Source organism: Pinus tabuliformis, chromosome Q, assembly GCF_031772625.1.
Source record: "Pinus tabuliformis cultivar Carrire ecotype Pingquan chromosome Q, CPIR1, whole genome shotgun sequence".
Lineage (NCBI taxonomy): Eukaryota > Viridiplantae > Streptophyta > Pinopsida > Pinales > Pinaceae > Pinus > Pinus tabuliformis.
In genome coordinates, this window is record NC_142296.1 from 152,706,495 (window position 1) to 152,720,744 (window position 14,250).

General features: G+C 36.5%; 1 protein-coding gene across 2 annotated transcripts in view; it reads left to right on the forward strand.

Moving 5' to 3' along the window:
- The window catches only part of LOC149218711 (M28 Zn-peptidase nicastrin), a 171,813-nt gene that overhangs the window by 28,789 nt on the left and 128,774 nt on the right, over positions 1-14,250 (forward strand). For both annotated transcript variants that reach the window (XM_089384132.1, XM_089384131.1), the window contains exon 3: positions 4,473-4,642. In XM_089384132.1, coding sequence (XP_089240258.1) covers positions 4,473-4,642 — 170 coding nt within the window. The remainder of the gene's footprint in view (positions 1-4,472; positions 4,643-14,250) is intronic.

Here is a 14,250-nt window from a genome sequence, read left to right on the forward strand (position 1 = left end):
GCGATCAAGTACACGAGGTAGTGATAATAATCTGTAGTCTCATTGTCATGGTCTCATAGTTCGTTGTTTACAATTGTTTGGGGAGTTTTGTTGGAACTTGACCTGACCAGAGACTTCGTTTGATTTGGTTATAGTATAGTGATTGACTTGTTGCAGGGTTTCGGTATGATCTGGTCTGAATACAGTGATTAGCCTGTTGCAGAATTTTTGGAGGGTTCTCGGCCAAGTTATAACTGAAATATGGTTAGCTTCACATGACATAGGTTGTATACCATGAATTGTTGACATGATACAATTTGAACAAAGACATAATTCCAAAATATGTCATGGCTTGAAATGGTGGTAGTCTATGTTCATAACAAAATCTTGACATAAGTTTGACGAAGTTGTGATGCAAGACTTTTGCAAAGGGTGACCATATATGACAGAGTTTGCTGTTTTGCGTTTAAAGGTCAAATCAGAGATAGCAGAGGTCGATTGTAGGTAGCAGAGGCAGTGGCCGAAGGTAAGAGGCAGAATCCAGTCTCGGCAAGAGCCCGAGCTCGATTTCACGAAAGCAAACTCTAGTTCTGGTAGAGTGGAAAAACATGAATATGGATAATCTATATACATAGATATAACAATATCTGGCAGAGGTTATAATTATGATCTATAACTAAGCCTCGTCATTCTCAAAACTTATATGCCATCGCATTGTGTAACGTGGATCAAAACATTGAAATGAGCCATGTATTCCATGATTGGTTGTCATATAGATACGTGGGCAAATTGACTATTCCACATTGGTCACCGTATTGTTATGTGGACATAAAATGCTAGCTTTGGTGTATAGGAGGGATGTGATGTTTTGTTGTACAACTATGCAAGCAGAGACCAAGTTGAAAAGAACCAATCGTTGATTTGAATAACATCCTCTCCCATTCGTTTTATCACAAAAAAGAGATTTGAAGTCCATGTATGTCAACAAACGTGCTGTAGCTGACTTGATAGAGGACATAGGTTACATGCTTGAGGTTGTAGGCTCAAACTCGATGACTATCAGGTGGGGGTTTGATTGACAATATTGATGAACTTGTTCAGTTGAGCATGGGTAGCGTTCATTAGTGTGTATGTGCGAAGTAATAGATAGTACAATACAAAACAATGGCATTGACAACAAGACTGTGATAGTGTTATGACAACATACCAATGCTTGCCTATCAGACAAAAGCAAAGGTGGTACTATGACAGTGTGTGATATTACAACAATGACACCAAGGTTATTGACAGCAGTGGTTGGACAAGAAGTGCAGTGATTGAACAGGGTGACCAGTGTGATCTATAATATTCATTTATCTCTCATTCTTAATTGTGGCAGGGTGGTGCAAGACAGAGATTGAAGTCTCCTTCAGGTTGGTGCCTGAGAACACTTCAGGGTGGTAGAGTGGTGCTAGGGTAGGTTGGAGCTTGCAGGGTGTTGGTGCATCCCTTTCAATTGGAGCAAATAAAGCCAGGGGGGTGGTGCTTCCTTCTAGTTGGTGCTGGAGAAACTTGGAAGTTGGTGCTTCTTGTTGATGTAATCTTTAACACATTAAAAGTGTTTCATGGTTTTCTCCCATTTGGGTTTCCACGTAAAAATCTCTTGTGTACTATGTGTGATGTTGTGCATTGTTGAATGGTATTGTTAATTGTTAATGTCTACATGATAACCTGAAATGGTAAAAAGTGCCCAATGCTAATTCACCCCCCTTTTTTAGTATTGGTGAATATTCCAACAGGTGTCCCTTTGATCCCCACCTCAATATGGCCAACATTGTCTATGGCAGTTCATGGTCATTCTCCAAGATGACTATATGAAGTTAAGAACAAGTAGGAACTTGCCATATTGATGGGGGGATTGCTTGTTACAATGCCCCCTGAAGTGGCTAGCTGTGTTGACCATCTTGGTGGTCTCTACTATCGCCATGGTTCTTTTGTGGCTACGAGGAGCCTGCTTTTGCCACTGAGAACTCTCAACAGCGACCGTTGTTGCGACTTTCCTTCTGGAGCAAAGTGTTAGTCTCTTTGGATGATGATGATGTCATCTAGTCTTACTGTTGCTTTTGTGACATTCATGAAGATGATGAATGACATGCCAAGATTGCATCTTGGCTTCTTCGTGATTATGTTTTTGGATCAGTGTTACAGGGGAGTGCTTCTAGGGCCCTTGCACCTGTTTTAGAATTGCGAGTCTGCAAAAAGTGTGATAGAAGCACCCACGCTAGTGCACTCATGAAAATGCTCCCAAGAACTACACTTCTGGAGAGTTCATGGTCATCAATGGATTGCATGCTTAAAACAATTTTTCTATGGCCTTTTTTCCCAAGCAAGGGTGGCTTTTCTTATGTAACTTGTCTATGGTGTGGTGTTTGTTTAATGTTGTTTTGGCACGTGCCTTTCCTTATGAGATGAGAGAGTGACCTAAAGCTTTAAGCTTTACTCTTTTTGCAAACAGACAGTGTTTACCAAAGTCCTTTAAAACTTGTCTGTTGTGCTTGTTATAATCAGCCTCCTGTGGAAAATTGTGTCATGTAGCCCCACCCAGTTTCAATTTGTTTTACACATCAAGTTTAATGCCCAACCCCCATTGTTCATTGCTGAGATTTAAACTTGAATATAAATTCAATTAAAACACTCGAAGATACCGCTACTTTTTTACAAATCAGCTGATAAATCTCACAAGCGTGAACAAAATTTAGACACTGATATTTGGTCAATTAGACCCTGGAAAAACCCTGAAGGCAAAACTAGTAGGAAGAGGGATTTTATTTTCTTTTTCTCAGAGAAATTTACACAATTACAACAGGGGTACTTATCTCCCTCCTAGAAATTCAGGCCAGCTCCTTGAAATTTGTGTTGCTCTCTAGAAAGTTGTACCACAGTCCAGCACTTCTACCCTTGAAATTCATCTCACTGTTCAGGCTTTAAACCTCGAATTTTGTGCCACTGTTCAGCACTTCTGGCACTTGAAATTTATGCAACAGTTTGACTTCTCTGCCTTTAATTTCATGCTGTCAGACCTGATTTCTCTGCCTCAAATTTCATGCTGTCAGACCAACAATAAATGCAGCATGACTCCCTCAAAATTTGTGCCTGTACCTGCCTCGAAAAATGCACTGGAGCAAACTGCTGTACCTCCTCTACCCTCCTGATTTTCATGCCACACTCTCAGCCTAGAAATTTGGGCTACTGTACGGTCTCTCCTTGCTGCAAATGTGTTCTATCTGAGCCTTCGCCTTCAGCTTATCCTCTTCTCCTCTCCTCTTCTCCAAATCTACACATGAAGAATAATGAGCCTCCATTTGCCTTTCCCCCTTTTTAGTTTCCATAAGGATGAGAAGACCTATCCCTAAGATCAAGGGCTGACATTAGATCTCAGCGTCTCTTGATCAAGGGCGGAGATCTAATTTCACATCGACCCACCCTCAGGTCTCCCCCTTCATTAATGAACCCCTCTAGTCCTTTAATAACTTGTTGTACCATGTACTTTTTGCCTCATAAAGTCAATTTAATATTATAAAAGTACAATGTACTTTTAGACGTCATAAGGTGACAAAAAGATGACTTTAATGATCTCATAGTCACACTAAAAAGGTGGGTTCACTTGTTTTCCTAGGATTAGGCAAAAAAACACTAGGAAACACCTCCTTGGTACCTTTTTCAACAAAACCTTTCTGTCAGAATTAGGGGACTTGTTTGTTAGCGATTGAAGTGGTGTTATAGTGAAGGTTGTCTTGCAGTTCTTTGGTTCGTTAAAGATGTTACTATTGTAATTAAAAGATCAGTTTTGGTCTTAACTCTGCATTTGATATCAGCATCACATCTGTGAGTTATGGTGACTTCGTCTTTTTTTTGTGAAGGTTGTATTGTTTTCACTGCCTTCTGAATAAATGTTTTCTATATAGGTTTATCTAAAACAAATTTTAGAGGAAATCCCGGCAACAGGTTGTTGTTTATGCTTGGTACGAAAAGTATAATTGGGGTGACTACTCTATTAAAATGTCACGTTTGTTATTCTTTGGAATGAGAAATATGGCTGTGGTAAGTTCTCTATTAAAACATCGATACTTATAACGTCTTTGAAAGGTGGTAAGTTCTCTATTAAAACATCAATACTCATAACGTCTTTGAAAGGTGCTACTGAACATTTTTGTTACTTTATCAAATCTATTTTCGTAGGACTTCATCTAATTTAAAAAACTTGCATGTGCACAATTTTTAACACATTAACTACTAGTTTTTGGAGAAGAAATTAAACCTTAATGCTTCTTCATACTGGATGGATATTGATATGTTGATGGAGAACATTTGCATTTTGAAGCGGTTTATTAGTGCATGGCTAATCGCACAGGGAGCTTGGCCTGTTTTTGGCCTTTTGTCACTCACAATAATAGCACTTGTCTGTTATGCTTGGATCAAATGGCTAACATTCTGAACTATTACTTGCTAAACAGATTATCTGGTGAACAAGCGCCTACTAGGGGGTCTCTTGCTCCTGCTTCCTAAAAAATCTGCAGATGTGAACATGGAAGGAAATGAGACGGATGATGCAGAAGAATCAGATGGGAATGAAAAAAGAATATATGCTGAGCTGGAACAATGGTTGATTCATAATAATATACCTGTGAGTGTAGATCAAAATTTTTTCAATCCCTAAAGCTATCCTCGTAACAGAAATTTCGAAACTCCATTTTGTGTTTTGAGCCTATGGTAATAGACAATCAGGCATATTAAACAACACCAAAGCTAGTTTTATAGTGGTCCAAAATAAATTTTGATGGGAATCATGAAAATCTGGCTATTTTTGGAAAGTTTGAATGGTGGATGGTCTTGTGCATGAAGAAAACCAATGCTAGCAACTTGACCGATCTTTTCGACCAGTTTTGGATCTTGATATGCTTTATAGTAGATCTGGAAAATATCATATCAGCCCACCTCATATCAGGTTGAAACTGGTAATGTTGAAGCAATACTGTTGGTTGCACCGTAGATACTGCAGTGTCAAATTAAATGCTCCACCGCCACTAAATTTCAAGCATTATTTATCTTCTAGTTTATTTCAATTGCTAAATTGGTATCAAATATGTTTTGAAGCATACTCAACGTGATTGCAAATTATGTCTTTCTTTTTTGCCTATTTTTATAGATACTTGAAAGATCATGTATCTATGTGTAGTGTCTCTCCTTTTAGACTATTTTAATAAATACCTGAAATACTGTGTCGCTTCTTTTTGTCTATTTCATAGATAACTGAAAGAATTTGCTTTTTGTTTTTCCCCTGGAATCAAATACAGTGGCCCAGGCCCCAAACTTCAAAGTAAACTATGATGGGATTCTTTATGCCAAAAGGTTTGAAAGGGGGATAATTCTGTAAACAATGATAATACATGGCAATAACTCAACCAGTCATTTTAACTGGTTTTGATGTGTTGCATGGTAGATGATGGAGACTTCATTGATTCCATTTTTAATCAGGTTGAATTGCTAATGTTGAAATAATATAATTAACTACACAGGAGATACTGAAGCATTGAACTAAATTGTCCTCCAAATCTAAATTTTGCAGCAATATAGGTTTCAAGTGCTAAATCGACATGTTATCAATCTTTTTATTTTTAGCAAGGTCACTAAGGCCCTGACAGCCTTGCTTGATGGGCACACACAGGACAGGGAAACACTGTCACATTGGTCCAAGCCCCTGCTATTTAGGCCCAACACCTTTTAAAGATCCAAGGGAGGAGTCCTTAAATATTCCCCAACAACTCCAGTTTATGTCCACTGCCTTGTATATAGTCAATGGGGTGGAGACGTTCTTGTTTTGTCTACTGTCCTATGTAAAAACAATGCTAAAACAGAGCAGATTTCTAGAAAAGAAATTATTAGCCAAAATGCTACAAAGATATGGCATATGACGTATAGATTTTGACCTACTGAACTTATCCTAATGAAATATACAATTATTTATCAGTTCTGAAATATATTTAAGAAGTTACAAGTGAAAATAACTTTTTGTGCTGTATGAAAACCTGTAAAACTTGCGCAAAGGTTATGGGCAATAATCTATTTTGCTTAATAAGCCAATCCCTAGTTAAGAGGGAGCCTGGAAGCAAGTTTCTGATAGAAACTTGGAAGCAAGTCCCTAAGCTAAGAGGGAGCTTGGGCACATTCTTTTTATAGGAATGGGTACATTCCTTCATTGGAATGGGTATATCCTCCCTAGTTGAGAGGGAGAGATAGACACATCATTCTTGTCTTCACTTGGGAAGAAAGAATGGAGGATTGGGTAAGCATTTGGCATCCAATACTCTTTGAGGATGTGGTAGGGCATCCAAGATAAGAGTAGTCATAGAGGACCGATATTCTTTGAGGATTGGGAATCCAAGATAAGAATAGTCTTGGAAGGACATACCTTGTGAACACCCGAGTGGGGTATGTTCCTTGAGAGACAATGATGAAGGTGTCTATAAATCATTGGTCTCGCCAACATTGTGCTCTGATCTTGTGGAGAGATAGAGCTGTTAGTCAAGGCCTTGCTATGTGACAATGCTGGATGATATGATGCTATACAAATGGGTTACCAATCCGACTCTTCTTATGAGAATTCTTCAGATTGAGAATGTCCAAGTACCTTGTATGGATTATGAATACCTCTATAGTTAAGCGGGAGTGTTGATTTTATGTATATAATGAAAGAGAAAAATAATTTTATTATTGTTATTCTTGAGGCATGGGTTTCATGTTCAAGGGAAATTATTTTTAGTTCAAGCACCCATTGAGTGCTTCTAGGTTTGTCATAAAGTCAATTGAGTCATTGTCATGTATTGAAGACCCATTTGGGCATGTTACATATTGTAAAGGAAAAATTATTTGAGTCAAAGTCAAGTCAAATGACCCTCCAAGACCTTGTCAAGTGATTATCATCAAGTCAGCCTACAAAAGAGCTAGTTGGCCTATCCAAGGAGACATGTCAGCCTATTAAGGACCCTAGAAGGCCTATATAAAGGAGTCGCTCAAAGGAGTCAAAGTTTGGGTCAAAAAAAGTTCTATTTAACAAGCCGAATTGTCAAGAGGAGTCAAGGTCAAGAAAAGTCAAAAGGAGGCAAATTTGTCCACATTCCAGCCACACGTGTGACCTAGGGTTTTTGTAGAAGAAGCCGAAATTGTAGGGTTGCAACAATGAGCTGAAAATTCTAAGTTAGGGCTAAAGTCTGAAGCCGGGACACAAGTTTGACTAGTGTTGACTTGGAGAAGAAGAAGTACATCCAGAAAAAGCATTGACTTGGTCTTGGAGGAGTTAGTCAAGGGTCAAGGTCTTAGAATTTGTCAATTGAATATTCTATAAGAAGAAGACTTATGTGGGTTTTCCTCTCAATATTGGAGAGGCTTTTGCCCTAGTTGATCGCCTATGTCTTGTGTCCTTTGACTCATTGTTCTTTATGATTTGATAGCTGTTTGATGAAGCGAACACAATACTAATCAAGTTAAAGAAGAAACTAATTAAGAGAGATCTCCTACACTTGCTACCCTTAGATTTCTCAACATCAACAACTTCACACGTGTGAGAGAAAGAGAGAAAATTTCGAATTTTTGTGCTTGATAAAGTCCTTTTTCACTAGCCCTTTCCTCCTTGTTCCTTGAATTCTGTACTTTTTATTGTCCTAGAAATTGCAGATCGAACTTGTTGAGAGTGTGTTCCAAATGAGGTCGAGCTGCTGCCTTTATATAGGAGATTCTGCCCCTCAATTATGTTGACTTGTTCAGTTTGAGTCCGACTTGGTGGGGGAGGCCTAAAAGACTTAATTTACATAAAAATAAATTTGTTTCTTGATTGACAATGCCCAAGAAGGGTCTATTAGATTATGACATGGACAAGGACACTTGACATAAACCCTAGAAGTCTACAATGGAGGCTTTGACCTATAAACCATTGATCCAAGCATGAAACTCATGCTTTAATAAGTCAATTTCTTTAATAATAAAATTCTTTTTTCTTTCATTTGACAAATACATTACATCATGACTCAAATACAATTATGAAGACTGCCACTAGTTTACATTTTTCAACACTCCCTCTTAACTAAATAGGTATTCATAATTATACATATACAAAGATACATGGAAGATCTCAAAATGATACACTCTATGAAGAGTCACAACACACACAGTGCTATAGATTAGATACCTGACTAGGGTACTCTAATAAGGTGGGACTAAGGGGAACTCAAGCTTTAGCCACTCTAGGTACCATCAAACTTTTAAGCTCTATCACCAACCTAAAGATCTAGGTGTGTATCTAAGGTCGGAGCTCCATGACCAATGCCATCCTCCCTACTATAAGCTGGCCAGATGTCCTCCCAGACATTTTGTATTACACACGATGCCTCTTCTCTCCATAAATCAGATATATCCACTAGTCCAAGCATGCTTCCAAAATGTTCAACCTTCTTGTGGAGAGATTTTCTTGATACATAACCACAATTAATAATAAACTTTCAAATACATATAAGTAAACACAAACCTTAAGGGTCCTCATTCATTCTGATGCTGCTTATATCATCATCAAGTTATTCAAATACATCGTATCAGAAGCTTTCCTCTTTCATTTCTTTAGCAACACCAAATACAACCTCAATACTTCTCAAGTCTTTTGTTTTAAACTTCATGAATCACGAACATTCATTTGTAGTACTTTCATTCATTCTTCCTTTAAGGTATTTACTACAACCGTCATAACATGCTCTCCCTCTTAACTGGGGAAATATACCCTTTCTTCTATCCAAGCTCCCTCTCAACCTAGGGACAAGGTCATCTTGATCATCTTCCTTCATCATGCTTATCATCATTATCATCTTCAATTACGAACATCCTCAACATCTTGAAGATCATGTACTTGCAAAACTTTGCAACCAAATACAAATGAAGTCAAAATCATGTCATTACAATGGAAGCATCAAAACTTTCAGGGTTTAGACATCAAATACCTAAACTTAGTTAGGTTCATAGTCAACAATGGTTACATCTTTTATATATTGTCATAAATCCTAGAATCCATCTGCGAGACACAAAGCCTTAGATTTAGCCAAATAACAATCCAATCATAGTACTAATGTTTCAACATTATGCGTTTAGAATTACATGTAAGACTCTACTAGGGTTTGTTGCGAACCCTAGATTTATCGTCAAAGCTAAATCATATCAATAATAAAAAACAATATCATCATGTTCTAGAATATCAATCTCTACTAGGATTTTGTTACAAACCCTAGATTTTACAAACTAAAACATTAAGTTAGCATACTTGCATATACGTATCTATTTAACATCAATATCTATTAGGGAAACCCAAGATAAGAACATTGAATAATTTTGACTAGGCTAGGGTTTCGATCAAACAGATGAATATACACCTAGGGTTTCATTCCTAGGATCTTACTTTAGTTAAAACAAGGTTTTTTTCATAACCCCTAATTCATCAAACCCTAAATGTCTAGGGTTTAAATATATAACCTAGACATTAACATCAAACCCTAAAGGACTAGGTTTTTTATTATTAAAGCCCTAAACTTCAAAAGAATAATATTTATAGACTTTATCAACAACTTCTAAGTAGATTAGGGTTTCAGTATTAAATATTGACATACCCTTAGCATTAATAGGCTAGCGTTTTACAGTGAACCCTAAAGGTTAGGATTTCACAAGAATGATCAAATGGCAAGAGATAATATAACGATGGTAGATTCAATCTAATGATTAATCACCCTAACAAGAATCTCTATGACTCAAAATCCTAGACATAAGGATGTTAGTAATATGAAACAAATTTCAAAAGAGAATGATCATACCTATTGTATGGAGAGAACCTTGTGACACAACTTATAGTCTAAGACATACCTTTAGTTCTTGAAGAGCTTCCTTTGCAATAAAAATTCCTTATTGCTTCAAGGTTTCCTTTGAAGTCTCCTTCATAACCTTTGTGTATTTTGCAAGCTTTCTTAACCAAGGAAAATATAAAAGGTTATTAGCATAGAATACAAACAAATCTTGATATGACAGGGAAACCAAACATAAAAGAGGGAACAAGGAACAAGATACTTTTCTTTTGGTAAAATGGTGAAGGCCCCCCCCCTTAATCCAATCCTTTTGAGGGATACCTACAACTTATCAAAATAATTCAAAAATGTTTTAACAGGACATGTTAGACCTATAAACTCTAGAATCCAAAACATAAAGGAAAACAATACAAGACTAAGAAGGATATATAAGAAGGGACTTAGTAGTATAAGTCTTTGACTTTCAATTCTTCAGTCTTGTTCTTCTTAGGTGGAGCTTCATTGGTAATATTTGCCTGTTCCCTATCTCTATTCTTATTCTTTGGATTCTTAGGACACTGATTTTTGTAATGACCCATCTTATGACAATTGTAACATTCAATTTTGGATAGGTCAACTTTCTTCTTTGGTCCTTTGAACTTCTTGAAGGTTCCCTTTTTCTTGTGATGAGCAAAATAAGCATTAGATGTGTTGTCTTCTTCATCCTCTTTGTTGTTTACTAATGATATTCGAGCTTCTTCTTGACTGCATGCATTCCACATTTGTTCGAAGGTTGGAGTATCCTTCCAACTGCTAATTTTTGATGCAAAAGCACACCAAGAATTGGTAGACCTAGAAGAGCAACAATTGCGTTTTCTTTTTGATGGTACAACCTCATCCAGTGCTTGGAGTTCATATCTTATTCTAGTCATTTTTACAAAATATGATGACACAATATCATCTTTTGTCATCCTTATTGTCCTTAGTTCATTCTTGAGGCTAGCTATTTGACTGATGTTCTTGATGGTAAATAACTTGGAAAGAGCTTCATACATTTCTTGAGCAGAGTTTATGTTGGATATGTATGGAATTACATTTTCGTTTACTCCATCTACCACCAGATTCATGGCCAAGGTTTCTGTTTCTCTGATCTTCTCCTTTCTTGCATCCTCTGTAAGCTTCTTGAATTTTCCTTGAAGAAGGTCGAAAACTTTGTGCTTAGCGAGGATAAGATCTATCCTCTTTTTCCATGCCCTGTAGTTGGAGGCTCCTTCTAGTTTGTTTTCTCTCTTCATTGTAGTTGACATAGTTCTTGTAAATAGTAGGCTTCTCTCCTCATATAATCCTTTTCCTCAATGACCTTTTTTTGATCCCCTTTTCTTCAATAGATCTTCAAGCTGCCTTTTTCTTCCTTCTTCACCTTAGCTTTGATACCATGTTAGAAAATCGTAAAGGCAGAAAGATTTTCTTATGTTGATAATTACTTGTGATATATTTGTGTTCTTATTAACTTTCTTATGTTCTTCTTTTATCTTTTGTTTCATCAAGCAATCATGAAAACAAAACACGAAGATCAATGACAATAGATGTAGACACTCAACCAGGGCTAAAACCCCTCTATAGGGGAAAACTCAGTACAACTCTTGCACTAGCAAATTCAAGTTGAGATAACCCAAGACCCTAAACCAAAAGACCTTCCTCCTCCACCAAGTCAACCCTTCATTCCAATAGATGATCTCTCCCAAAGTTACCAAGTGTCAGCTTCTCAAATGCAACCCCAACCCAGAATTTCGACCCCCAGCTTTAGAACTTTGACCCCCAACTTTAGAATTTCGACCCAGCTTCAGGATTGCCTTTACGGCCCTTCTAGCAGCTCAACAACTTCACACGTGTGAGAGAGAGAGAGAGAAAATTTTGACTTTTTATGCTTGATAAAGTCCTTTTTTTTTCGCTATCCCTTTCCTTCTTGTACCTTGAATTTCACACTTTTTCTTGTCCCAGAAATTGTAGTTTTAACTTGTTGAGAGTGTTCCAAATGAGGTCGAGCTATTGCCTTTATATAGGAGATTCTGCCCCTCAATTAGGTCGACTTGTCTAGTTTGAAGCTGACTTGGTGGAGGAGGCTTCGAAGACCTAATTTACATAAAAATAAATTTGTTTCTTGATTGACAATGCCCAAGAAGGGTCTATTACATTATGACATGGACAAGCACACTTGACATAAACCCTAGAAGCCTACAATGGAGGCTTTGACCTATAAACCATTGAACCAAGCATGAAACCCATGCTTTAATAAGTCAATTTCTTTAATAATCAAATTCCTTTTTCTTTCTTTTGACAAATACATTACATTATGACTCAAATACAATTATGAAGACCGACACTAATTTACATTTTCAACATAGGAAGAGGGAGTGGATGCACCTAACAAGTTGTAGCTTGTAGAATAAAAGAGAAGTTGAAGCCTCTTGTAGGTGGGTGCCTGCAAAAGTTGATGTACAAAGCGACTGGGTGCTTGCATATCTCGCAAGTTTGTGTTTGCATGCTGGTTGGTGCCAATACATTGTAAAAGAAGATTGACAAGAAGAACAAGGAGACAAAGCGTTTGGTGGCTTTCTCCTAGAATAGTTTCCATCTAAAATCCTTGGTGTTCGTATGTTATGATTGTGTTGCTTATGTGGTTTGAGTTTGCCTTTTCATGTATTGTGTTTTTGATCTATTGCTTATATGTTATGTTGGTTAATTAATGGATAAGTTAATTGTTTAATAAGTAAAAATTGGTTAATGATGATCCAATCAGTGTTATGCTGATTCACCCCCCCTCTTAGTATAACCAAGTTTCCAACAAGGAATATATATCCGGTCAAAGAATGAACTCTTATTAGAGCCCATCCTTCACACATTAGAATAATGATCCTTTAAATTGAATTTGCTCACCAATCATAAATGTGGATTCACCAATACTTTCATTGATTCTTACCTTGGATGGCAGCCTCCTTGTACTATACCTTTTATGTTTGTGAAGTGGATTCGCCAGATGAGATCCTAAATTAGTCCTTAAACAAGTATCTCATTAAGTATAGATACAAAATAACACGCTTACCAAAGTGAAGTAATGTCGTACATGATTAGTTTGAATGACTTTCTTCTGGATAACAAGGCCAAAAAATGTTACTGATCTTTTTAGCAAGGCCACTAAGGTCCTGACAACCTTGCTAGATGGGCGCATAGGGCAAGGATCCACTGTCATCTTGGCCCAAGCCCCCACTATTTAAGCCCAATACCTCCTAAACAACTAAGGGAGGAGTCCCTAAATATTTCCCAACAAGTCCGGTTTATGCTCAGTGCCTTGTATGGAATCAATGGGGTGGAGTTGTTCATGGTTTGTCTGTGACTCTGCTGTCTTGCATAAAAAGAAAGCTAAAACAACAGAGCATATTTCTACAATAATATTAGACTTTAGTAGTCAAAATACTAAAAAGATATAGCATATGACCTATGGAGACCTATGGATTTTGGTCTATTGAACTTGTCCTAACCAATTATACAATTATTTATCAGTTTTGAAGTCTGGTTAAGAAATTACAAGTGAAAATGGCTTGCTGTCTTATATGACAGTGTGTGAAACCTACGTAAAACGAGGGTCAACATCGTATTTTTCTTAATCAACAAATCCACTGTGTGTAAAACACTCCTAGGGAGTTACCCTCGAATGTGAAATGTCTAGAGGGTGATTAAAGAGGCTTTGGGGCCTACCTTATACTAAATTTAGATAGAAAAAGCAATCTTCAGCTAGTTGAAAATTGATTTTCACATTTTTGGGTTATGTTTATTAACCAAGAAATTTTCCAGAAAATTATTTATGATTTATACAACTGGAAAACAAAAGCAATTAAACTCTAACGAAAGTTTTTGCTTATAAACTAATATGGAGCTGAAAAATTACAAGTTCTAGTGTAAGATACTTATTTATAGGCCTGTAGAACTCGTTTTTGTTCGCTGAAAACACAGGTCCAACAAGTAGAAAACCCTCTTAACTTGGTGTATATATATATATATATATATATAGATATATATATATATATTCATTCCTTAATTCATCACGTTATTCATTTATTAATAATGCTTCATTATATTACTATATTGTCATAACATCTTTGTCTTTAATGATAATAATAACATTAGAAATCATATAAATATAAATATATCTAATAATTATATAAAATAATATATAATAACATTAAATATAATAATCTTATTATAATATGAATATATAAATATATAATAATATTTGAGTTTTCTGTATAATGATATAATAAAAATTTATAATAACAACTTATATATATATATATATATATTAAAAGTTCGACATTGGTGATGTTGAAATTTGGTACCGAAGGACAGGTGGTTCCCTAAGGCTTTG